The sequence below is a fragment of the Elephas maximus genome, chromosome 3, assembly GCF_024166365.1.
Source record: "Elephas maximus indicus isolate mEleMax1 chromosome 3, mEleMax1 primary haplotype, whole genome shotgun sequence".
Lineage (NCBI taxonomy): Eukaryota > Metazoa > Chordata > Mammalia > Proboscidea > Elephantidae > Elephas > Elephas maximus.
In genome coordinates this window covers 146579257-146604873 of record NC_064821.1, presented here as the reverse complement: position 1 = coordinate 146604873, position 25617 = coordinate 146579257, and the positions used below count along the sequence as shown (strand labels likewise).

At 38.7% G+C, this 25617-nt stretch overlaps 2 protein-coding genes across 3 annotated transcripts in view; one reads left to right on the top strand and one right to left on the bottom strand.

Moving 5' to 3' along the window:
* The window catches only part of ALG14 (ALG14 UDP-N-acetylglucosaminyltransferase subunit), a 925968-nt gene that overhangs the window by 306007 nt on the left and 594344 nt on the right, over positions 1-25617 (bottom strand). The gene's annotated exons all lie outside the window — the stretch shown is intronic.
* The window catches only part of LOC126073262 (TLC domain-containing protein 4-like), a 96031-nt gene that overhangs the window by 14624 nt on the left and 55790 nt on the right, over positions 1-25617 (top strand). For both annotated transcript variants that reach the window (XM_049879728.1, XM_049879729.1), the window contains exon 3: positions 10422-10511. In XM_049879728.1, the coding sequence (XP_049735685.1) occupies positions 10422-10511 (90 nt within the window). The remainder of the gene's footprint in view (positions 1-10421; positions 10512-25617) is intronic.

Below are 25617 nucleotides of genomic sequence, written 5' to 3'. Positions count from 1 at the left end.
CCTACCAATCTGTAGAGGTACTTTCATTGGGGGCCTAAGGTACAGCTGCAGAGCCCACCCACCAAAGTGCTTTAGGAATAGAGACACACCTACCTCTCTGGCACTTGGGGGAAGCCTGTCAGCATCCTGCCCCCCCTGGAGTGTGACCCCCTGCTGCTACTAGAATCTGGTGCACACAACTATCACCACCACTCCTCTAGGTGGGTAGGTGACAGTCTGCACCACACACTTGATGACCCAAAATCAGATTCTACTCAAGAATAGTGAATGGACTCTTAGGCTTATATATCTGGTAACAGCCCAAACCAGCTGGTAATAGGACATAAGTGATTCAAGGGCTACAACAATCAAGACAGCACAATCTAGTAGCTAATCTAAGTATATTGAAAGAAAACAAAACAAGATAAGACTCAGTGAGCAAATATAGAATAAATCACTACAATATCATTTAGATGGTTCGGAGACAGCAGTTGATATCAAACCACATAAAGAAGCAGGCCATGATTGCTTCTACAACTCCCCAAACTAAAGAATCAAAATCTTTCCCAAAATGAAGATACAATCCTGGAATTGCCAGATGCAGAATATAAAAAACTAATTTACAGAATGCTTCAAGACATCTGGGATGACCTCAGAAATGAAATAAGTTAATCTACAGAAAAAGCCAAGGAACACACTGACAAAGCAATTGAAGAAATCAAAAAGATTATTCAAGAACATAGTGGAAAAATTAATAAGCAGCAAGAATCCATAGACAGACAGCATTAAGAAATCCAAAAGATTAACAGTAAAATTACAGAATTAGAGAACTCAATACGAAGTCAAAAGAGCAGACTCGAGCAATTGGAATGCAGGGTGGGGGATCTGAACGACAAGGGAATGGACACCAATATAGCTAAAAAAAATCAGATAAAAGAATTAAAAAAATGAAGAAACCCTAAGAATCATGTGGGACTCTATCAAGAATAACTTGCATGTGATTGGAGTCCCAGAACAGGGAGGGATAACAGAAAATACAGAGAGAATAGTTGAAGATCTGTTGGCAGAATACTTCCCTGACATCATGAAAGACCAAAGGATATCCAAGATGCTCATAACCCCATATAAGATTGATCCAAAAAGAAAATCAGCAAGACATATTATCATCAAACTTGCCAAAACCAAAGATAAAGAGAAAATTTTAAAAGCAGCCAGGGATAAAAGAAAGGTCTCCTACAAAGGAGAATCAATAAGAATAAGTTCAGACTACTCAGCAGAAACCATGCAGTCAAGAAGACACTGGGATGACATATATAGAGCACTGAAGGAGAAAACTGCCAGCCAAGGATCATATATCCAGCAAAACTCTCTCTGAAATATGAAGGCAAAATTAAGACATTTACAGATAAACACAAGCTGAGAGAATTTGCAAAAGCTGAACCAAAGCTACAAGAAATACTAAAGGAAATTGGTGAGAAAACCAGTAATATCAGATACCAGCACAACACAAGGTCACAAAATAGAACATCCTGATATCAACTCGAATAGGAAAATCACAAAAACAAATTATGATTAATTTTAAAAAGCAAAAACGTTCAAAACAGGGAATCATTGAAGTCAATATGTAAAAGATGACAATAATCAAAAAGAGGGACTAAATACAGGTGGCATAGAACTGCCATATGGAGAGAGATACAAGGCGATATAGGATAATACAAGTTAGGTTTTTACTTGGAAAAATAGGGGTAAATATTAAGGTAACCACAAAGAGGTATAACAACTCCATAACTCAAAATAAAAACCAAGAAAAACATAACAACTCAGCAAACATAAAGTCAAATACTATGAAAATGAGGAACACAATTTACAAAGAAAAACATCTCAGCACAAAAAAGTAAGTGGAAAAATGAAATTGTCAACAACACACACAAAAAGCATCAAAATGACAGCACTAAACACATACTTATCTATAATTACGCTGAATGTAAATGGACTAAATGCACCAATAAAGGGACAGAGAGTCTCAGACTGGATAAAGAAACATGAACTGTCTATATGCTGCCTACAAGAGGTACACCTTAGACATAGAAACACAAAAAAACTAAAACTCAAAGGATGGAAAAAAATATATCAAGCAAACAACAAGCAAAAAAGAGCAGGAGTAGCAATATTAATTTCTGACAAAATAGACTTTAAAGTTAAATCCACCACAAAGGATAAAGAAGGACACTACATAATGATTAAAGGGACAATTGACCAGGAAGATATTACCATATTAAATATTTATGCACCCAATGACAGGGCTGCAAGATGCGTAAAACAAACTTTAACAGAACTGAAAAGTGAGATAGACACCTCCACAATTATAGTAGGAGACTTCAACACACCACTTTCGGAGAAGGACAGGACATCCAGTAAGAAGCTCAATAGAGACACGGAAGACCTAATTGCTACAATCAACCAACTTGACCTCATAGACTTATACAGAACACTCCACCCACCTGCTGCAAAGTACACTTTTTTTTCTAGTGCACATGGAACATTCTCTAGAATAGACCACATATTAGGTCATAAAACAAACCTTTGCAGAATCCAAAACATCGAAATATTACAAAGCATCTTCTCAGACCACAAGGCCATAAAAGTGGAAATCAATAACAGAAAAATTAGGGAAAAGAAATCAAATACTTGGAAACTGAAAAAGACTGGGTTATAGAAGACATTAAGGAGGGAATAAAGAAATTCATAGAATGCAAAGAGAATGAAAACACTTCCTATCAAAACCTCTGGGACACAGCAAAAGCAGTGCTCAAAGGTCAATTTATATTGAGAAATGCACACATACAAAAAGAAGAAAGAGCCCAAATCAGAGAACTGTCCCTACAACTTGAACAAATAGAAAGTGAGCAATAAAAGAATCCATCAGGCACCAGAAGAAAACAAATAATAAAAATTAGAGCTGAACTAAATGAATTAGAGAACAGAAAAACAATTGAAAGAATTAACAAAGCCAAAAGCTGGTTCTTTGAAAAAATTAACAAAATTCATAAACCATTGTCCAGACTGACTAAAGAAATACAGGAAAGGAAACAAATAACCCGAATAAGAAACGAGATGGGCCATATCACAACAGACCTAACTGAAATTAAAAGAATCATATCAGATTATTATGAAAAATTGTACTGTAAAAAATTTGCACCCTAGAAGAAATGGATGAATTCCTAGAAAAACTCCACCTACCTAAACTAACACAATCAGAAGTAGAACAACTAAATGGACCCATAACAAAAAAAGAGATTGAAAAGGTAATCAAAAAACTCCCAACAAAAAAAAAAAGCCCTGGCCTGGACAGCTTCAGTGCAGAGTTCCACTAAACTTTCAGAGAAGAGTTAACACCACTACTACTAAAGGTATTTCAAAGCACAGAAAATGATGGAATAGTACCTAACTCATTCTATGAAACCAGCATATCCCTGACACCAAAACTAGGTAAAGACACCACAAAAAAGAAAATTACAGACCTGTATCCCTCATGAATATAGATGCAAAAATCCTCAACAAAATTCTTGCCAATAGAATACAACAACATATCAAAAAAATAATCCATGATGACCAAGTGGAATTTATACCAGGTATGCAAGGTTGGTTTAATATTAGAAAAACCATTAATGTAATCCACCATATAAATAAAACAAAAGACAAAAACCACATGATCTTATCAATTGATGCGGAAAAGGCATTTGACAAAGTCCAACACCCATTCATGATAAAACTCTCAGCAAAATAGGAATTGAAGGAAAATTCCTCAACATAATAAAGGGCATCTATACAAAGTCAACAGCCAACATCACTGTAAATGGAGAGAGCCTGAAGGCATTACCCTTGAGAATGGGAACCAGACAAGGATGCCCTTTATCTCCGCTCTTATTCAACATTGTGCTAGAAGTCCTAGCCAGAGCAATTAGGCTAGACAAAGAAATAAAGGGCATCCAGATTGGCAAGGAAGAATTAAAATTATCTCTATTTGCAGATGACATGATCTTATACACAGAAAACCCCAAGGAATCCTCCAGAAAACTACTGAAACTAATAGAAGAGTTTGGCAGAGTCTCAGGTTATAAGATAAACATACAAAAATCACTTGGATTCCTCTACATCAAGAAAAAGAACATCGAAGAGAAAATCACCAAATCAATACCATTCACAGTAGCCCCCAAGAAGATAAAATACTTAGGAATAAATCTTACCAAAGATGTAAAAGACCTGTACAAAGAAAACTACAAAGTACTAGTGCAAGAAACTAAAAAGTACCTACATTAAGTGGAAAAACATACCTTGCTCATGGATAGGAAGATTTTACATAGTAAAAATGTCTATTGTACTAAAAGCCATCTATACATACAATGTACTTCAAATCCAAATTCCAATGACATTTTTTAATGTGATGGAGAAACAAATCACCAACTTCATATGGAAGAGAAAGAAGCCCCGGATAAGTAAAGCATTACTGAAAAAGAAGAAAGTGGGAGGCCTCACTCTACCGGATTTCAGAACCTATTATACAGCCACAGTAGTCAAAACAGCCTGGTACTGGTACAACAACAGGCACATAGACCAAAGGAACAGAATTGAGAACCCAGACATAGATCCATCCACGTATGAGCAGGTGATATTTGACAAAGGACCGGTGCCAATTAATTGGGGAAAAGATAGCCTTTTTAACAAATGGTGCTGGCATAACTGGATATCCATTTGCAAAAAAATGAAACAGGACCCATACCTCACACCATGCACAAAAACTAACTCCAAGTGGATCAAAGACCTAAACATAAAGACTAAAATGATAAAGATCATGGAAGAAAAAATAGGGACAACCTTAGGAGCCTTAATACAAGGCATAAACAGAATACGAAAGATTACTAAAAATGACGAAGAGAAACCAGATAACTGGGAGCTCCTAAAAATCAAACACCTGTGCTCATCTAAAGACTTCACCAAAAGAGTAAAAAGACCACCTACAGACTGGGAAAAAATTTTCAGCTGTGACATCTCTGACCAGCGCCTGATCTCTACAATCTATATGATTCTGTTAAAACTCAACCACAAAAAGACAAACAACCCAATCAAAAAGTGGGCAAAGGATATGAACATGCACTTCACTAAAGAAGATATTCAGGCAGCTAACAGATACATGAGAAAATGCTCTCGATCATTAGCCATTAGAGAAATGCAAATTAAAACTACGATGAGATTCCATCTCACTCCAACAAGGCTGGCATTAATCCAAAAAATACAAAATAATAAATGTTGGAGAGGCTGTGGAGAGATTGGAACTCTTACAGACTGCTGGTGGGAATGTAAAATGGTACAACCACTTTGGAAATCTATCTGGTGTTTTCTTAAAAAGTTAGAAATAGAACTACCATACAACCCAGAAATCCCACTCCTCGGAATATACCCTAGAGAAATAAGAGCCTTCACACAAACAGATATATGCACACCCATGTTTATTGCAGCTCTGTTTACAATAGCAAAAAGCTGGAAGCAACCAAGGTGTCCATCAACGGATGAATGGTTCAATAAATTGTGGTGTATTCACACAATTGAATACTACACATCGATGAAGAACAGTGACGAATCTGTGAAACATTTCAACACATGGAGGAACCTGGAAGGCATTATGCTGAGTGAAATTAGTCAGAGGCAAAAGGACAAATATTGCATAAGACCACTATTATAAGATCTTGAGAAATAGAAAAAACTGAGAAGAACACATTCTTTTGTGGTTACGATGGGGGGAGGGAGGGAGGGTGGGAGAGGGTTATTTACTGATTAGTTAGTAGATAAGAACTACTTTAGGTGAAGGGAAGGACAATACTCAATACATGGAAGGTCAGCTCAACTGGACAGGACCAAAAGCAAAGAAGTTTCCGGGATAAACTGAATGCTTCGAAGGTCAGCGGAGCAAGGGCGGGGGTTTGGGGACTATGGCTTAAGGGGACTTCTAAGTCAATTGGCAAAATAATTCTATTATGAAAACATTCTGCATCCCACTTTGAAATGTGGCGTCTGGGGTCTTAAATGCTAACAAGTGGCCATCTAAGATGCATCAATTGGTCTCAACCCACCTGGATCAAAGGAGAATGAAGAATGCCGAGGTCACACGATAACTATGAGCCCAAGAGACAGAAAGGGCCACGTGAACCAGAGACTTACATCATCCTGAGACCAGAAGAACTAGATGGTGCCTGGCCACAACGGATGAGTGCCCTGACTGGGAGCACAACAGAGAACCCGTGAGGGAGCAGAACAGTGGGATGCAGACCCCAAATTCTCATAAAAAGACCAGACTTAATGGTCTGACTGAGACTAGAGGAATCCCACTGGTCATGGTCTCCAAGCCTTCTGTTGGCCCAGGACAGGAACCATTCCCGAAGACAACTCATCAGACATGGAAGGGACTGGACAATGGGTTGGAGAGAGATGCTGACGAAGAGTGAGCTACTCGTATCGGGTGGACACTTGAGACTGTGTTGGCATCTCCTGTCTGGAGGGGAGATAGGAGGGTAGAGAGGGTTAGAAACTGGCAAAATTGTCACAAAAGGAGAGACTGGAAGGAGGGAGTGGGCTGACTCATTAGGGGGAGAGTAAGTGGGAGTATGGAGTAAGGTGTACATAAGCTTATATGTGACAGACTGTCTTGATTTGTAAACTTTCACTTTAAGCACAATAAAAATTATTTAAAAAAATATAGCACGGATTGTATTGTTGAAATGTACTGTACTAAATAAAGGTAGTGACTATTATTTGTTTTAAACTCTTTCGGACATGCAAAGATAGATGGAATGCTGGAAAATAGAAGAAAGAGTGGAAACTAGGGGCTTGTGGTCTCTGCTACCAATTTAAGCTCTCCATTTCTTTTTCACTGTCCTTAGGGTAGGCGAAACAGTTTTGAATCTTGTTGTTGTTAGGTGCTGCCAAGTTGGTTCTGACTCATAGCGACCCTATGTACATCAGAACGTAACACTGCCTGGTCCCGCACGATCCTCAAGACTGTTATGCTTGATCCCATTCTTGTAGCCACTGTGTCAGTATATCTCTTTGAGGGTCCTCTTCTCTTTCATTGGTCTCCTGCGTTACCAAGCATGATACCCTTCTCCAGGGACTAAGTCCCCCTGATAACATGTCCAATGTATGTCAGAAGAAGTCTCACCATCCTTGCTTCTAAGGAGCTTTCTGACTGTACTTCTTTCAAGACAGATTTATTTGTTCTTTTAGCAGTCAATGGTATATTCACTATTCTTTGACAAGACCATTAAGTCAAAGGTGTCAACTCTTCTTCCGCCTTCCTGATTCATTGCCCAGCTTTCACCTGGGTAGCTTCATGTCAAAGAAATAGGGAGGGTATAGAGAGGTAGATGCACACTAAAATGAAACAAAACAACGAAATTTAAAATGCTTTACATTATTTAGCCTTATCACTGCCATTCTATGCTGCAGGAAATTACCATTTGGGAAACTGGATTCTTATTTGAAAAAAGAAGCATGGGATTATGTAAAATTTGTTTAGCTATTTAAATGGTGTGTTCTCTCTGTCTCTGTCTTTCTTATACTTCAGAGTTACTTCTGCTTCCCACTCCAACTGTGAGGGAGAGAATGAAAAAAGGGAAAAAATTGGCTACTATTTGAGTAAAGTACACATTCATGTCTTGAAACCCAGCCTCCAATCTTGAAACAGGTGGATCAATACAGCACACATAGTTCTTCCCAGTAATCAGGAAAAAGTCTCTGAACAATGGGTGGTCTAAGCCATCTAACAGAAAAAAGATAGGAGGAAAAACCTCACCAGAAAATGTACACTTGAGGGCTTATAGTTTAATTATCAATGAGAAGTTGTTGTGTTTAATTGTTACATACTTGTAGATTACACATAAAAATATAATCTTAAATTTTTAATATTTTCTTATTTTTATCCAGTTGCTGTCATATGGATTAGAAAGTTCCATCGTGTAGAAATAATCCTAGTTTTACATTTACTGCTTTAAAATTTAACTCTCCTGTTTATTTAAGCTATATCATTTCTATTGGTAATAGACTATTTGTGAATGATTAAATCAGTAAGTTTAAATAACTGTTGTAAAAAGGATCACTGATTATTTCCTAGAAAACCAGTGTCTTTTCGTAAGCATAAGCATTTCTTTTTCATTTTCTTTGAAGAAAAATTGAAATATATTAATCTTGGGCAGCATTTTGGTATTTCTTTTTAGACACTAATGAATTTACATTTTTCTTTGTCAGGAATCTAATTTTAAAGAATAAGACGAAATTTTTACTAAGACAGAATAAAAGTCTATATTAAAAGTATAGACTTTTAATATAGAATAGTATGTTAGCACAGGGTGTCTGCTTCTCCTCTTCCTTAAAATGGGAGCTGTTTGGTCCACGTTACATTTATCCGTCCTCTAACGAATTATAGGAGCCCTGTTGGTGCGGTGGATAAGAGTTTGTCTGCTAACCAAAAGGTCGGCAGTTTGAATCTACCAGCTGCTCCTTGGAAACCCCATTGGGCAGTTCTACTGTATCCCATAGGATTGCTGGGTTGTAATCGACTGAACAGCAACAGGTTTTTTTGTTTTAATGAATTATATGCGATTGCCATCAGCTGAGGGCTTATAATCCATTCCACTTACCATATAGTATCTCAACAGAAAAGAGAATTTGATGCGTGAGTATCAGGAACAAAGAAAATTCTTCTGAAAGAAAACCTTTGGACTTAAGGTTATTGAACACTAAAACTGGTTAGTAAGAGAGGCTATGCTTTTTTTTTTTTTCTCATACAATTTTTGAATGGCAACAGAAAGCTGACTGTAGGGTGACTTAGATGGAGTGTTTCATTTAATCATCAAAGAGTTTACGTTTTTCTCTTGCTATACCAAATGGAACACAGGTATGCTTGGCATGAAAATTCCAGACTTGTAAGTCAGGTAAATTGGCCTAAGTACTCACACTTCACAATGATCCTTTGGTATTGCAAAGAATGGGTGCCTTAAATTAGATTTTTTGAGACTTAAAATAATATTTGATTTAATATGATTACACTCATCTATTTAGAAACATGTCATCTATTAGATAAAATATATTGGCTTTTCATGTTAAGAGATTTTCTAACATCAAGCTTTATCTTGGTTGACATATTTCAGTTATACTTAAAGATCTGGGGTTGTATTTTAGAGAGATATTTATTGCACACCTGTAATTTATAGAGAAAAAGCTTTGCTATTCCTTTCATCTTGTATTCTAATGAAGAGAAAAGACAACTTCATTACTTGCAAACTCAATCAAGATGTGAGAAGCCCTAAATTGTTGGATAAAAAACTTCCCTGTGTGGATAACTACATAGTAACCTACATGTAGATCTTTCAGTGGCACATTATAGAGTTTGGGTATCGTTTGAGTCATTAAATTATTAATTAGCAGGATATGTTCATAGGAACTGATGTTTCTCATTTAAACCTTATTCCTTCTATAAAAGAAAACTGGACCTGGTTCTTGTGAACAATTTGCTTTCACTTGAGTGCTTCTTTTAAAACTGGGCCTCAATTTCTCTACTCATAAGTGCTTTCGTAATATTGTAAAATAAGGACTAATAATAGCTGCCCTAGCTTTCTCACGTCTTTGTTACAAAAATCAAGTGAATTAATGCCTATGGGTGTACCTTTAAAACTGAGATCTCCCAGGTAATACATCTTCATTTCATGATCCATCTGAATTCTCTTTTAACTATACCAAAAACAAACAAACAAACAAAAACAAAAAAAATCAACCCTGTTGCCTTTCAGTAAATTCCAACTCATAGCGACCCAATATGACAGGGTAGAACTGTCCCATAGGGTTTCCAAGGAGCAGCTGCTGCATGTGAACTGCTGAACTGCTGACCTTTTGGTTAGTAGCTGATCTCTTAGCCAGTGTGCCACCACGGCTTCGTTCAAGGATAAGGAAGTGGTTAGGGCCAGTACATTAGGAAGCATTCCCAACTGATTTCCTAAAGAGCAGAGAACTCAGCCTACAGTGATGCTGTTGGAGATGGAGGTGGGAGCTGGGTGCTGGGTAGTGGGCTTACCAGTTGCCACCTCTCTGTACAAAACTCCATCAACTGCTTTATCACATATGCTTCTGGTTTAGAGCTCTTCACCAAGCAGTGATTCCTCGGTCTCCTAGTAGGGGACTGCAGTCACGGGCATTTTTTGTCATTAATTCCAAAGTAAAGTGTGGCCCTTGGATTTCAAAATGGCAATTTTCTATTGTGCTCCCAGGTATATTCCACTGTGATATTTAAATGCTTCTAGATATAACTTTTTAAGAAGGCTAAATGTCTTGCCAGAATGAGTTAAAGTTTGGTGCAAAGGATCTGAAATCTTTGTATGTATTTTGTTTCATTTCAGAGTGGTATCCACATGTCAAGGTTTAGTGGTTGGAGTTTTTAGCCTGTGTATTATTTTATTTCGTGAGGCTGCTACGGCTGATCCACTTTGGTAAGCTGTTTATTCCTAAGATAGTCAATTTGATTTTCATTTTTATATTAGTAATACTAACATTTCTTACTTTAAAGCATAAAGCATAGATATGGTATATATTTTATGAAAATGCATGTGTTCAAGATTCATTTCAGCAATGTGCCCTAAAATGATTCATTTTACATTTGAATACGTACAATGAGGGTTATTTTGTCTTATTATTGCAATTATTATAAAAAATAGGGAGGTTATGGTGATGATATAAACATTTTCACTGTTAGTAAATTAAACGAAGTTACTGTAAATACTGTTCTGAGCAAAAATGAGTTATTATTGAGACACATTGATCAACTTGGATAACAGCTACTTAAGACTTAGTTTTCTAATCCATAGTTTGTAGCCATCAATTGATATCAAAGAGATGAAAAATGAGAATTATTGATGGCTACATGAGAAGAATTTATTACCACATTAGAGTATTTGATGTATCGGTAATAACTGTGTTCCCTGGAGAATTGTACCAAATATTTAGAGAAGCACTTACACCAATACTACTCAGATTATTTTTTTGGAACACAGAAATGGAAATGATACTTCCGAATTCACTCTATGAAGCCAGCTTAACCCTGATACCAAAACCAGGCAAAACCACCACAAAAAAAGAAAATCACAGATCAATATCTCTCATGAATATACATGCAAAAATTCTGAACAAAATTCTAGCCAGTAGAATTCAGCATCATATCAAAAATATAATACAGAAGTGTCTGGCAGGGCCAAGATGGTAGAGTAGTCAGATGCTTCCAGTGGTCCCTCTTACAACAAAGACCTGAAAAACAAGTGAATCCATTATATATATGACAAGCTAGGAACTCTGAACACCAAAGGCAAACTTAAGAGATCGGACTGAGTGGCAGGAGGAGGGAGAGATGGAGCAGAAGCACTGAGGGGTTGCTGGACCTGACTCGGCAGGAACGGGTACCCCTCAGCCCCAGTCCCCTGGCACAACTGCGGTGGAGCTGGCCGTAGCGTTTGGGGTGCGGTTACTTCAGCAAAAGAAGGCGAGTGAAGCGGCACAGCTGCAATTCTCTGGCGTGACTGCAGCAAGGCCAGAGGTAGCATTCAGGATGCAGTCTCAAGGGCCACAGAGGGACAGCAGCACAGAATCTACACATGCCTCTGAAGTTAGCAAAAAACAGTGCTCTCAGCACAAGATAAGTGATTTTGTCTAATTTACTGTGCAGACCTAATAGCCCCCCTTTTGAAAGAACTCTCTCCCATCTATCTGATCCCTCATCCCTCTGCTCCGAGTTGGCTTCTGTGACAGTCAATTTCCATGGGCCTGGGATAGGTTCTGCTGTGCACTCTGAGCCCTTCTCCCAGCCTTAGAGAAGGGACAAATTAACAAACAGAGAAAAATAATCTTCCAGCTTCCCTAAGCTTGGAACCTAGGGCAGAAGTAGCTCCTGTCCAAGCCCAAGTGGTCCACAGACTTTAAATGACATTCGCCCCTGCATGGACCCCGGCTCCTGTTGTTATATTGCAAGGGTGTGTGTGCCTGTGGTCTGACTTTAACTGTTTAAGCTGTGAACTAGAGAGGTGGGTTTTTGACATTTGATACCACTCTGCTTGTTAAACAGGGTCCTCATCTACCCGTATCAGGGGGCTAAGGACTAGCAGCTTCACCCATGCCATCTATCCACCCATGATCAGGGTCCAAGGATAGGTGGTGCTTACCAGTCCTTACAGTTAAAAGCATTGGGTAACTATGGTACAGTTGCAGAGCTCACCCACCTGTGCACTCTAGAGAACAGGGAGGAGCCTTCCTCACAGACACTCAGGGGAAAGTTGTCAGCCCTCTGCCTTGCTCAGATTGTCATCCCCTGCTGAAACCAGAAACCTGTGCATACACCAATTACCACTACTCCTCTAAGATCATAGGTGAAAGCCTGCGCCACATACATGGTGACCGACTACCTGGACACCTGATCTAAATCCATACAAGAATAGTGAATGGATTCCTAGGCTCATCTACCTGGTAACAGCTCTAGCCATCCGGTGACAGGACATTAGGGCTTCAAAGGCTCCAACAATCAAGTTAGCTCACTCGAGTAGCCTGTTTGGGTATATCAAAACAAAACAAAGCCAGAAGCTAGGACACAGTAAGCAAACATAAAATAAGTTAATACAATAACTTATAGATGGCTTGGAGACAATATCAAATCACATAAAGAAGCAGAAAATGATTGCTTCAGTAAACTCCCAAAACAAAGAATCATGGAAGATTTTGGATGAAGAGGTATTCCTGGAATTACCAGATGTAGAATACAAAAGATTAATATACACAACTCTTCAAGCGATCAGGCAAAACAGAAGAAATCAAGAAACACACAGATAAAGCAGCAAGGAAATTAAGAAGGTTATTCAAGAGTATAATGAAAAATTCAGTAGGCTGCAAGTATTTATGGAGAGACAGCAATCAGAAGTTCCAAAGATTGACAATAAAATTTGTGAATTAGACAATTCGATAGAAAGTCGAGGAGCAGAATTGAGGAAATGGAAGGCAGAATTAACGAGACTGAAGATAAAGCAATTGGCATAATAAAATCTATTAAGAAAACAATCTGCATCCCACTTTGCAGTGTGGCTTATGGGGTCTTAAACACTAGCAAGGAGCCATCTAAGATGCATCAATTGGTCTCAAACCCCCTGGAGCGAAGGAGAATGAAGAACACCAAAGACACAAGGTAATTATGGCCCCAAGAGACAGAAAGGACCACAGAAACCAGAAACTACATCAGCATGAGACCAGAAGAACTAGATGGTGTGTGGCTACAACTGTTGACTGCCCTGACAGGGAACACAGCAGAGAACCCCCAAGGGAGGAGGAGAGAAGTGGGATGCAGGCACCAAATTCTCATAAAAAGACCTGACTTAATGGTCTGACTGGGACTAGAAGGACCCTGAAGGTCATGGTCCCCAGAACTTCTCTTAGCTCAAGATAGGAACCATGCCCAAAGCCAACTCTTCAGACAGGGATTGGACTGGACTGTGGCATAGAAAATGATACTGGTGAAGAATGAGCTTCTCGGATCAAGTAGACACACGAGACTGTGTTGGCATCTCCTGTCTGGAGGGGAGATGACAGAGCAGAGGGGATCAGAGGCTGGCCAAATGGACACAAAAATAGAGAGTGGAGGGAAGGAGTGTGCTGTCTGATTAGGGGGAGAGCGATTAGGAGTATATAGCAAGGTGTATCTAAGTTTGTGTATGAGGGACTGACTTAATTTGTAAACTTTCACTTAAAGCACAATAAAAATAAAAAAAAAGAAATGAAAAGACGCATTGTCTTGGGCAAATCTGCTACAAAAGACCTCTTTAAACTGTTGAAGAGCAAAGTTGTCACCTTGAAGACTAAGGTGCACCTGACCCAAGCCATGGTATTTTCAATTGCATCATATGCATGTGAAAGCTGGACAATGAATAAGGAAGACCGAAGAAGAATTGACACCTTTGAATTGTGGTGCTGGCGAAGAATATTGAATATACCATGGACTGCCAAAACAATGGACAAATCTGTCTTGGAACAAATACAACCAGAATGCTCCTTAGAAGTAAGGATGGTGAGACTACTTCTTACATACATTGGACATGTTGCCAGGAGCGATCAATCCCTGGAGAAGGGCATCATGCTTGGTAAAGTACAGGGTCAATGGAAAAGAGGAAGACCTTCAACAAGGTGGATTGACACAGTGGCTGCAACAATGGACTCAAGCATAACGACTGTAAGGATGGTGAGGACTGGGCAGTGTTTCGTTCTATTGTGCTTAGGGTCGCTATGAGTCAGAACAGACTTGACGACACCTAACAACAACAACAACAATCTAATTAGTGAATACCCTCTCCCTCCCTTCCCACCCTCATAACCATCAAAGAATATTTACCTCTATGTTTAAACTTTTCTTAGAGTTCTTATAATACTGGTCTCATACAATATCTCTCCTTTTACAACTGACAAATTTCACTCAGCATAATGCCTTCCAGATTCCTCTGTATTATGAAATGTTTCACAGATTCATCGATGTTCTTAATTGTTGTGTAGTATTCCATTATGTGAATATACATCGTTTATTTATCCATTTATCCGTTGATGGGCACCTTGGTTGCTTCCATCTTTTTGCTATTGTAAAGTGTGCTGCAATGAACGTGGGTATGCATGTATCTGTTCCTGTGAAGGCTCTTATTTCTCTAGGATATATTCCAAGGAGTGGAATTGCTAGATCCTATGGTAGTTCTATTTCTAGCTTTTTAAGGAAGCGCCAAATCGATTTCCAAAGTGGTTGATCCATTTCACGTTCCCACCAGCAGTGTATAAGTGTTCCAGTCTCTCCACAACCTCTCCAACATTTATTATTTTGTGTTTTTTGGATTAATGCCAGCCTTGTTGGGGTGAGATGGTATCTAATTGTAGTTTCAATTTGCATTTCTCTGATGGCTAACGATCGTGAGCATTTCTTCAAGTATCTGTCAGCTGCCTGAATGTCGTCTTTGGTGAAGTGTCTGTTCATATCCTTCGCCCATTTTTAATTGATTTGTTGTTGTTGTTAGGTGCCATTGAGTCAGTTCCAACTTATAGCGACCCTATGCACAACAGAACAAAACACTGCCTGGTCCTGAGCAATCATTACAATTGTTGTTATGCTTGAGCTCATTCTTGCAGCCACTGTGTCGATCCACGTCGTTGACGGTCTTCCTCTTTTCCTCTGACCCTGTACTTTACCAAGCATGATGTCCTTCTCCAGGGACTGATCCCTCCTGGCAACATGTCCAAAGCATGTAAGACGCAGTCTCGCCATCCTTGCTTCTGAGGAGCATTCTGGTTGTACTACTTCTAAGACAGATTTGTTCATTGTTTTGGCAGTCCATGTTATATTCAATATGCTTCACCAACACCACAATTCAAAGGTGTCAATTCTTCTTTGGTCTTTCTTATTCATTGTCCAGCTTTCGCATGCATATGACACAATTGAAAATACCATGGCTTGGGTCAGGCGCACCTTAGTCTTCAAGCTGACAACTTTGCTCTTCAACAGTTGAAAGAGGTCTTTTGCAGTAGATTTACCCAATACAATGTGTCTTTTGATTTCTTGACTGCTGCTTCCACGGCTGTTGTTTGTAGATCCAAGTAAAATGAAATCCTTGACAAATTCAATCTTTTCTCTGTTTATCATGATGTTGCTAATTGATCCAGTTGTGAGGATTTTTGTTTTCTTTATGTTGAGGTGCAATCTATACGGAAGGCTGTTGGTCTTTGATCTTAATTAGTAAGCGCTTCAAGTCCTCTTCACTTTCAGCAAGCAAGGTTGTGTCATCTGCATATCGTAGGTTGTTGACGAGCCTTCCTCCAATCCTGATGGCCACATTCTTCCTCGTATAGTCCAGCTTCTCGTATTATTTGCTCAGCATACAGATTGAATAGGTATGGTGAAAGAATACAACCCTGACGTACACCTTTCCTGACTTTAAACCACTCAGTATCCCCTTGTTCTGTGTGACCAGCTGCCTCTTGATCTATATGCAGGTTCCTCATGAACACAATTAAGTGTTCACACAGTCAAATGCCTTTGCATAGCCAATAAAACACAGGTAAACATCCTTCTGGTATTCTCTGCTTTCAGCCAGGATCCATCTGACATCAGCAATGATATCCCTGGTTCCAAGTCCTCTTCTGAAACCAGCCTGAATTTCTGGCAGTTCCCTGTCGATATACTGCTGCAGCTGTTTTTGAATGATCTTCAGCAGAATTTTGCTTGCGTGTGATATTAATGATATTGTTCTATAATTTGCACATTCGGTTGGATCAGCTTTCTTGGGAATAGGCATAAATATGGATCTCTTCCAGTCAGTTGGGCAGGAAGCTGTCTTCCATATTTCTCAACATAGATGAGTGAGCACCTCCAGCACTACATCTGTTCATTGAAACATCTCAATTGATATTCCATCAGTTCCTGGAGCCTTGTTTTTCAGCAATGCCTTCAGAGCAGCTTGGACTTCTTCCTTCAGTACCATTGGTTCCCGATCATATGCTACCTCTTGAAATGGTTGTACATAGACTAATTCTTTTTGGTATAATGACTGTGTATTCCTTCCATCTTCTTTTGATGCTTCTTGTGTCATTTAATATTTTCCCCATAGAATCCTTCACTATTGCAACTTGAGGCTTGAATTTTTTCTTCAGTTCTTTCAGCTTGAGAAACGCCGAGCATGTTCTTCCCTTTCGGTTTTCCATCTTCAGCTCTTTGCACATGTCATTATAATACTTTACTTTCTCTTCTCGAGCCGCCCTTTTGAAATCTTCTGTTCAGTTCTTTAACTTCATCAATTCTTCCTTTTGCTTTAGCTGCTCGATGTTCAAGAGCAAGTTTCAGAGTCTTCTCTGCATCCATCTTGGTCTTTTCTTTCTTTCCTGTCTTTTCAATGACCTTTTGCTTTCTTCATGTATGATGTCCTTGATGTCATTACACCACTCGTCTGGCCTTCGGTCACCAGTGTTCAATGCGTCAAATCTATTCTTCAGATGGTCTCTAAATTCAGGTGGGATATACTCAAGGTCATATTTTGGCTCTCGTGGACTTGCTCTGATTTTCTTCAGTTTCAGCTTGAACTTGCACATGAGCAATTGATGGTCTGTTCCACAGTCGGCCCCTGGCCTTGTTCTGACTGATGATATTGAGCTTTTCCATTGTCTTTTTCCACAGATGTAGTCAACTTGATTTCTGTGTGTTCCATCCTGCAAGGTCCGTGTGTATAGTCGCCGTTTATGTTGGTGAAAGAAGCTATTTGCAATGAAGAAGTTGTTGGTTTTGCAAAATTCTATCATTCTATCTCCAGCATTGTTTCTATCACCAAGGCCATATTTTCTAACTACTGATCCTTCTTCTTTGTTTCCAACTTTTGAATTCCAATCGCCAGTAATTATCAATGCATGTTGATTGCATGTTCGATTGCATGTTCGACCAATTTCAGACTGCAGCAGCTGATAAAAATCTTCTATTTCTTCATCTGTGGCCCTAGTGGTTGGTATGTAAATTTGAATAATAGTCGTATTAACTGGTCTTCCTTGTAGGGTTATGGATATAATCCTATCATTGACAGCATTGTACTTCAGGATAGATCTTGAAACGTTCTTTTTGGCAATGAATGCAACACCATTCCTCTTCAAATTGTCATTCCCAGCGTAGTTGACTATATGATTGTCCTATTCAAAATGGCCAATACCAGTGCATTTCAGCTCACTAATGCCTAGCATATTGATGTTATGCATTCCATTTCATTTTTGACGATTTCCAATTTTCCTAGATTCATACTTTGTACATTCCAGGTTCCAATTATTAATGGGTGTTTGCAGCTGTTTGTTCTCATTTTGAGCCATGCCACATCAGCAAACGAAGGTCCTGAAAGCTTTACTCCATGCACGTCATTAAGGTTGACTCTACTTTGAGGAGGCAGCTCTTCCCCAGTTATATTTTGAGTGTCTTCCAACCTGGGGGGCTCATCTTCCAGCACTATATCAGACAATGTTCCACTGCTGTTCATAAGGTTTTTACTGGCTAATGCTTTTCAGAAGTAGACTGCTGAGTCCTTCTTCCTTGTCTGTCTTAGTCTGGAAGCTCAGCTGAAACCTGCCCTCCATGGGTGACCCTGCTGGTATCTGAATACCAGTGACATAGCCTCCAGCATCACAGCAATACACAAGTCCCCACAGTATGACAAACTGACAGACACGTGGGGTTATATTTCTTTTTGTGGTTGATTTTTTGCAGTATCATGTAGATTTTCGAGATCAGATGTTGATTGGGATTGTCATAGCTAAAAACTTTTTCCAAGTCTGTAGGTAATCTTTTTACTCTTTTGATAAAGTATTTGGATGAGCATAGGTGTTTGATTTTTAGGAGCTCGCAGTTATCTAGCTTCTCTTCTGGTGTTTGTGTATTGTTAATATTGTTTTGTGTAGTGTTTATGCTGTGTATTAGGGCTCCTAGCATCGTCCCTATTTTTTCTTCCATGATTGTCTCAGTCATCTAGTGCTGCTATTATGAAAATACCACAAGTAGATGGCTTTAACAAAGGGAAGTTTAGTCTTTCATAATCCAGTAGGCTAGAAGCCAAAATTCAGGGTGCCAGCTCCAGAGGAAGGATTTCTCTCTCTCTGTCAGCTCTGGAGGAAGGTCCTTGCTATCAGCCTTCCCTTGGTCTGGGAGCATCTCAGCGCAGAAACCTCATGTCCAAAGGATGCACTTTGCTCCTGGTGCTGCTTTTTTGGTGGTGTGAGGTTCCCCCTCTCTGCTAGCTTCCCTTTCCTTTTATCTCTTGAGAGATAGAAGGTGGTGCAGGCCACACCCCAGGGACAGTCCCTTTATATTGGATCAAGGACGTGACCTAGTACAGGTGTTACAATCCTACCCTAATCCTCTTTAGCAGAAAATTACAATCTCAAAATGGAGGACAACCACAGAGTACTCACATCATGGCCTAACCAAGCTGATATGCACATTTTTGGGGAGACATGACTCAATCCATGACAATGACCTTTATTGTTTTAGATTTTATATTTTGGTCTTTGCTCCATTTTGAGTTAGTTTTTGTGCATGGTGTGAGGTATGGGTCTTGTTTAATTTTTGTGCATATCCAGTTATGCCAGCACTATTTGTTAAAGAGGCTGTCTTTTCCCATTTTAACTTTGGGCCTTTGTCAAATATCAGCTGCTCATACAGCAAACAACAACCCATTGCCGTCGAGTCAATTAGGACTCTGAGTGGCGCTACAGGACAGCTGGTCATAGGTACATGAATTTATGTCTGGTTTCTCAATTCAGTTCCATTGGTTTATGTGTCTGTTTTTGTACCAGTACCAGGATGTTTTGACTACTGTCATGGTGTAATATATTCTAAAATCAGGTAATGGGAGGCCTCCCACTTTGTTCTTCTTATTCAGTAATGCTTTAGTTATCCAGGGCCTCTTTCTCTTCTGTATGAAGTTGGTGATTTGTTTCTCCATCGCATTAAGAAATGTCATTAGTATTTGGGTCGGGGTTGCATGGTATCTTTAGATTGCTTTGGGTAGAATAGACATTTTTACAATGCTGAGTCTTCCTATCATGACCAAGGTATGTTTTTCCACTTATGTAGGTCTCTTTTGGTTTCTTGCAGTAGTGTCTTGTAATTTTCTTTGGATAGGTCTTTTACATCTTTGTTTAGATTTATTCCCAAGTATTTTATCTTCTTGGGGGCTATTGTAAATAGTATCGATTTGGTGATTTCCTCTCTGACGTTCTCTTTGTTGGCATAGAGGAATCCACCTGATTTTTTTATGTTTATCTTTTATCCTAATACTCCGCTAAACTGTTCTATTAATTTCAGTAGTTTTCTTGAGGATTCTTTAGGTTTTTCTGTGTATAAGGTCATGTCATCTGCAGATAGGGATACTTTTACCTCTTCTTTGCCAATTTGCATGCCCTTTATTTCTTTATCTAGCCTAAAAGCTCTGGCTAGGACCTCCAGCACAATATTGAAAAAGAGTGGTGATAAAGGGCATCCTTGTGTGGTTCCCTATTTCAAGGAGAATGCTTTCAGTTTCTCTCCATTTCGGATATGTTGGCTGTTGGCTTTGTATAAATGCCCTTTAGTATGCTGAGGAATTTTTCCTTCTATTCCTATTTCACTGAGTGTTTTTATCACGAATTGGTGTTGGACTTTGTCAAATGCCTTTTCTGTATCAATTGATAAGATCATGTGGTTCTTGTCTTTTGTTTTATTTATATGGTGGATGACATTGATTGTTTTTCTAATGTTGAACCATCCCTGCATACCTGGTATGAATCCCACTTGGTCGTGGTGAATTACTTTTTTGATATGTTGTTGAATTGTATTGGCTAAAATTTTGTTGAGGATTTTTGTGTCTATGTTCATGAGGGATGTTGGTTGTAACTTTCTTTTTTTGTGGTGTCTTTACCTGGTTTTGGTATCAGGGTTATGTTGGCTTCGTAAAATGAGGTTGGGAGTATGCTATTCTTTTCTATGCTCTGAAATACCTTTAGTAGTAGTGGTGGTAACTCTTTTCTGAAAGTTTGGTAGAATTCTTGAGTGAAGCTGTAAGGGCCACAGCTTTTTTTTGTTGGGAGTTTTTTAATTTCCTTTTCAGTCTCCTCTTTTCTTATGGGTTTATTTAGTTGTTCTCCCTTTGTTTGTGTTAGTATAGGTAGGCAGTGTGTTTCTAGAAATTTTTCCATTTCCTCTAGGTTTTCAAATTTGTTGGAGTACAATTTTTCATAGTATTCTGTTACGATTCTTTTAATTTCAGTTGGGTCTGTTGTGATATCGCCCATCTCATTTCTTATTCGGGTTATTTGCTTCTTCTCCTGTTTTTCTTTTGTCATTCTGGCCAAGGGTTTATTGATTTTGTTAATCTCCTCAAGGAACGAGCTTTTGGTCTTATTAACTCTTTCAATTTTTTTTCTGTTCTCTATTTCATTTCATTCTGCTCTAATTTTTATTATTTGTTTTCTTCTGGTGCCTAAGGGTTTCTTTTTTTACTCTCTTTCTATTTGTTCAAGTTGTAGGGATAATTCTTTGGTTTTGGCCCTTTCTTCTTTTTTGATGTGTGCGTTTATTGCTGTAAGTTGACCTCTGAGCACTGCTTTTACTGTATCCCAAAGGTTCTGGTAGGGTGTGTTTTCATTCTCATTTGATTCTATGAATTTCTTTATTCCATCCTTAATTTCTTCTATAACCCAGTAGTTTTTGAGGAAGGTGTTGTTCAGTTTCCATATGTTTGCTTTTTTCCCCTTGTTTTTTCTGTTATAAATTTCTAGTTTTATGGCTTTAAGGTCAGAGAAGATGCTTTGTAACATTTCAATATTTCGGATTATCTTAAGGCTTGCTTTATGACCTAATATGTGGTCTCTTCTAGAGAATGTTCCATGTGTGCTGGAAAAGAAAGTGCATTTGTGTGCTGTATGATGGAGTGTTCCATATATGTGTATGAGGTCAAGTTTGTTGATTGTGGAAATTTGATATTCTGTCTCTTTATTAAGCATCTTTCTTGATGTTCTGTCCTTCACTGAAAGTGGTGTGTTGAAGTCTCGTAGTATTGTTATGGAGCTGTCTATCTCACTTTTCAGTGCTGTTAGAGTTTATGTATCTTGAAGCCCTGTGGTTGGGTGCATAAATATTTAATATGGCGATATCCTCCTGGTATATTGTCCGTTTTATCATTATAGTGTCCTTCCTTATCCTTTGTGCTGAATTTAACTTTAAAGTCTGTTATGTGAGAAATTAGCATCGCCACTCTAGCACTTTTTTGAATGTTGTTTACTTGATTTTTTTCCATCCCTTGAGTTTTAGTTTGTTTATGTCTTTAAGTCTAAGGTATCTTTTGTAAGCAGCATATAGACAAAATGTCTGTGTTTTTTTCTTTTTTTTTTTAATCCATTCGGCAACTCTCTGTCTCTTTATTGGTGCATTTAGTCCATTTACATTCAGTGTGATTATGGATAGGTATGAGTTTAGTGCTGTCATTTTGATGACTTTTTTTGTGTGTTGTTGACAGTTTCTTTTTTCTGCTTAATTTTTTTGTGCCAAGTAGTTTTTCTTTATAAATTGTGTCTTCCTCTTTTTCATTTTATCTGATTTTTCTTTGAAAATACTGGTAATCTTTTTATTCTTTTGGTGAAGTCTTTGGATGAGCATAGGTGTTTGATTTTTAGGAGTTCCCAGTTATCTAGTTTCTCTTCTGCATTTTAGTAATGTTTTGTATATGGTTTATGCCATGTATTAGGGCTCCTAGTGTTGTCTCTATTTTTTCTTCCATGAGCGTTTTCATTTTAGATTTTATATTTAGGCCTTTGATCCATTTTGTGTTAGTTTTTGTGCAGGGTGTGAGGTATGGGTATTGTTTCATTTTTTTTTTTTTTGCAGATGGATATCCAGTTATGCCAACACCATTTGTTGAACAGACTATCTTTTCCACTTTTAACTGACTTTGGTCCTTTATCAAATATCAACTGCTCGTATGTGGATGGATTCATGTCTGGATTCTCAATCCTGTTCCATTGGTCTATGTATTTGTTGTTGTACCAGTACCAGGCTGTTTCGACTACAGTCACAGTATGATAGGTTCTAAACTCAGGTAGAGTGAGGCCTCCCACTTTTTTCTTCTTTTTCAGCAATGCTTTACTTATCCAGGGCCTTGTCTTTTGATTTCTTGACTGCTGTTTCCATGGCTGTTGATTGTGGATCCAAGTAAAATGAAATCATTGACAACTTCTCTCTTTTCTCCATTTATCATGATGTTGCTAATTGGTCTAGTTGTGAGGACTTTTGTTTTCTTTATGTTGAGGTGTAAGCCATACTGAAGGCTGTGGTCTTTGATCTTCATTAGTAAGTGCTTCAAGTCCTCTTCACTTTCAGCAAGCAAGGTTGTGTCATCTGCATAATGGAGGTTGTTAATGAGTCTTCCTCCAGTCCTGATGCTGTGTTCTTCTTCATATAGTCTAGCTTCTCAGATTATTTGTTCAGCATACATACTGAATAAAAAAAAAAAAGAAAATTTTTTTTTTTTTTTAATTCAGGTATGGTGAAATGATACAACCCTGACGCACACCTTTCCTGACTTTAAACTACTCAGTATCCCCTTGTTCTGTCTGAACAACTGCCTCTTGATCTTTGTACAGGTTCCTCATGAGCACAATTAATGTTCTGGAATTCTCATTCTTTGCAGTGTTATCCATAATTTATTATGATCCACACAGTCAAATGCCTTTGCATAGTCAATAAAACACAGGTAAACATCCTTCTGGTATTCTCTGCTTTCAGCCAGGATACATCTGACGTCAGTATTGATATCCCTGGTTCCATGTCCGCTCCTGAATCCGGCCTGAATTTCAGGCAGTTCCCTGTCGATATACTGCTGCAGCTGTTTTTGAATGCTCTTCAGCAAAATTTTGCTTGCATGTGATGTTACCGATATTATTGAATAATTTCCACATTTGGTTGGATCACGTTTCCTGAGAATAGGCCTAGGATATTGATGTTTATGCATTCCATTTCATTTTTGACAATTTCCTCTTTTCCTTGATTCATACTTCGTACATTCCAGGTTCCGATTATTAATGGATGATTCCAGCCCTTTCATCTCATTTTGAATTGTGCCACATCAGCAAATAAAGGTCATGAAAGCTTCACTCCATTCACGTCTTTAAGGCTGACTCTATTTGAGGAGGCATCCCTTCCCTAGTCTTCTTCTGAGTGCCTTCCAAACTGGGGGGCTCATCTTCTGGCACTATATCAGACAATGTTCTGCTGCTACACATAAGGTTTTCACTGGCTAATTCTTTTCAGAAATAGACTGCTGTGTCCTTCCTATTCTGTCTTAGTCTGGAAGCTCAGCTGAAACCTGTCCTCCATGGGTGACCCTCCAGGGTGTCTTAATAACAGTGGCATAGCTTCCAGGGTCACAGCAATGTGCAAGCCCCCACAGTATGGCAAACTGACAGACAGGTGGGGGAATTAGTAGAATAGAACTATTTTTGGTGAAGGGAAAGACAACACACAATACAGAAGAGGTCAGCACAACTGGACTAAACCAAAAGCAAAGAAGTTTCCTGAATACAACTGAATGCTTCAAAGGCCAGAGTAGCAGGGATGGGGGTTGGGGATCATGGTTTTAGGGGACATCTAGGTCAATTGCCATAACAGAATGTATTAAGAAAACGTTCTTTATCCCACTTTGGTGAGAGGTGTCTGGGGTCTTAAAAACTAGCAAGCAGCCATCTAAGATTCATCAATTGGTCTCAACCCCTGGAGCAAAGGAGAATGAAGAACACAAAAGACATGGTAAAGATGAATCCAAAAGACAGAAAGGGCCACATACACCAGAGACTACATCAGCCTGAGACCAGAAGAACTAAACGGTGCCCGACTACCACCAATCACTGCCCTGACAGGGAACACAGAAGAGAATTCCTGTTAAAACTGGAGAACAGTGGGATGCAGATCTTATAAATTCTCATAAAACGGCCATGCTTAATGGTCTGACTGAGTCTAGAGGGACCATGGAGATCATGGACCTCGGACCCTTTGTTAGCCCAAGACTAGAAACATACTTGATGCTGACTCTTCAGATGGGGATTGGACTGGACTATAAGATAGATAATGATACTGGTGAGGCATGAACTTCTTACTCAAGTAGATACTTGAGACTATGTGATCAACTCCTATGTATAGGCAAGATGAGAAGGAAGAGGGGGACAGGAGCTGGTCGAATGGACACAAGGAATACATGGAAGAGAGGAAGAATGTGCTGTCTCATTGGGGGAAAGCAGCTAAGGGTACATAGCAATGTATGCATAACTTTTTGTATGAAAGACTAACTTGATTTTTGTAAACTTTCACTTAAAGCACAATAAATTATTAATTAATTAAAAATAATACACTATAACCAAGTAGGATTAATAGCAGGTATGCAAGGATGGTTCAACATTAGAAAATCAATCAACGTAATCCACCACATAAATAAAAAGAAAGAAAAGAATTACATGATGCCCTCAATCAACACAGGAAATGATCTGATAAAGTCCAGCATGCATTCCTGATAAAAACCCTCAATAAAATAGGTATAGAAGGGAAATTTCTCAACATAAGAAAGGGTATCAATGCAAAATCAAGGGGCAACATCATTCTTAATGGAGAGAGGCTGAAAACTTTCCCTGTGAGAACAGGAACAAGACAAGAATGCCCTTTATCACCAGCCCTATTTAACATTATGCTGGAAGTCTTAGCTAGAGCAATAAGCCAAGAAACAGAAATAAAGGGTATCTATACTGGTTTTTTGTATACTGGTAATGAAGAAGTTAAACTGCCCCTATTTGGGGATGATATGATACTACGCAAAGAAAACCCAAAGACTCCATGAGACAACTACTGGAACTAATAGAAAGATTCAACAGAATAGCAGGACAGAAGATAAACATACAAAGATCAGTGGGATTCCTATATACCAAGAAAGAGAACGATGAAAAGGAAATCAGGAAAACAATACCATGTATAAGATTTATTCCTAAGTTTTT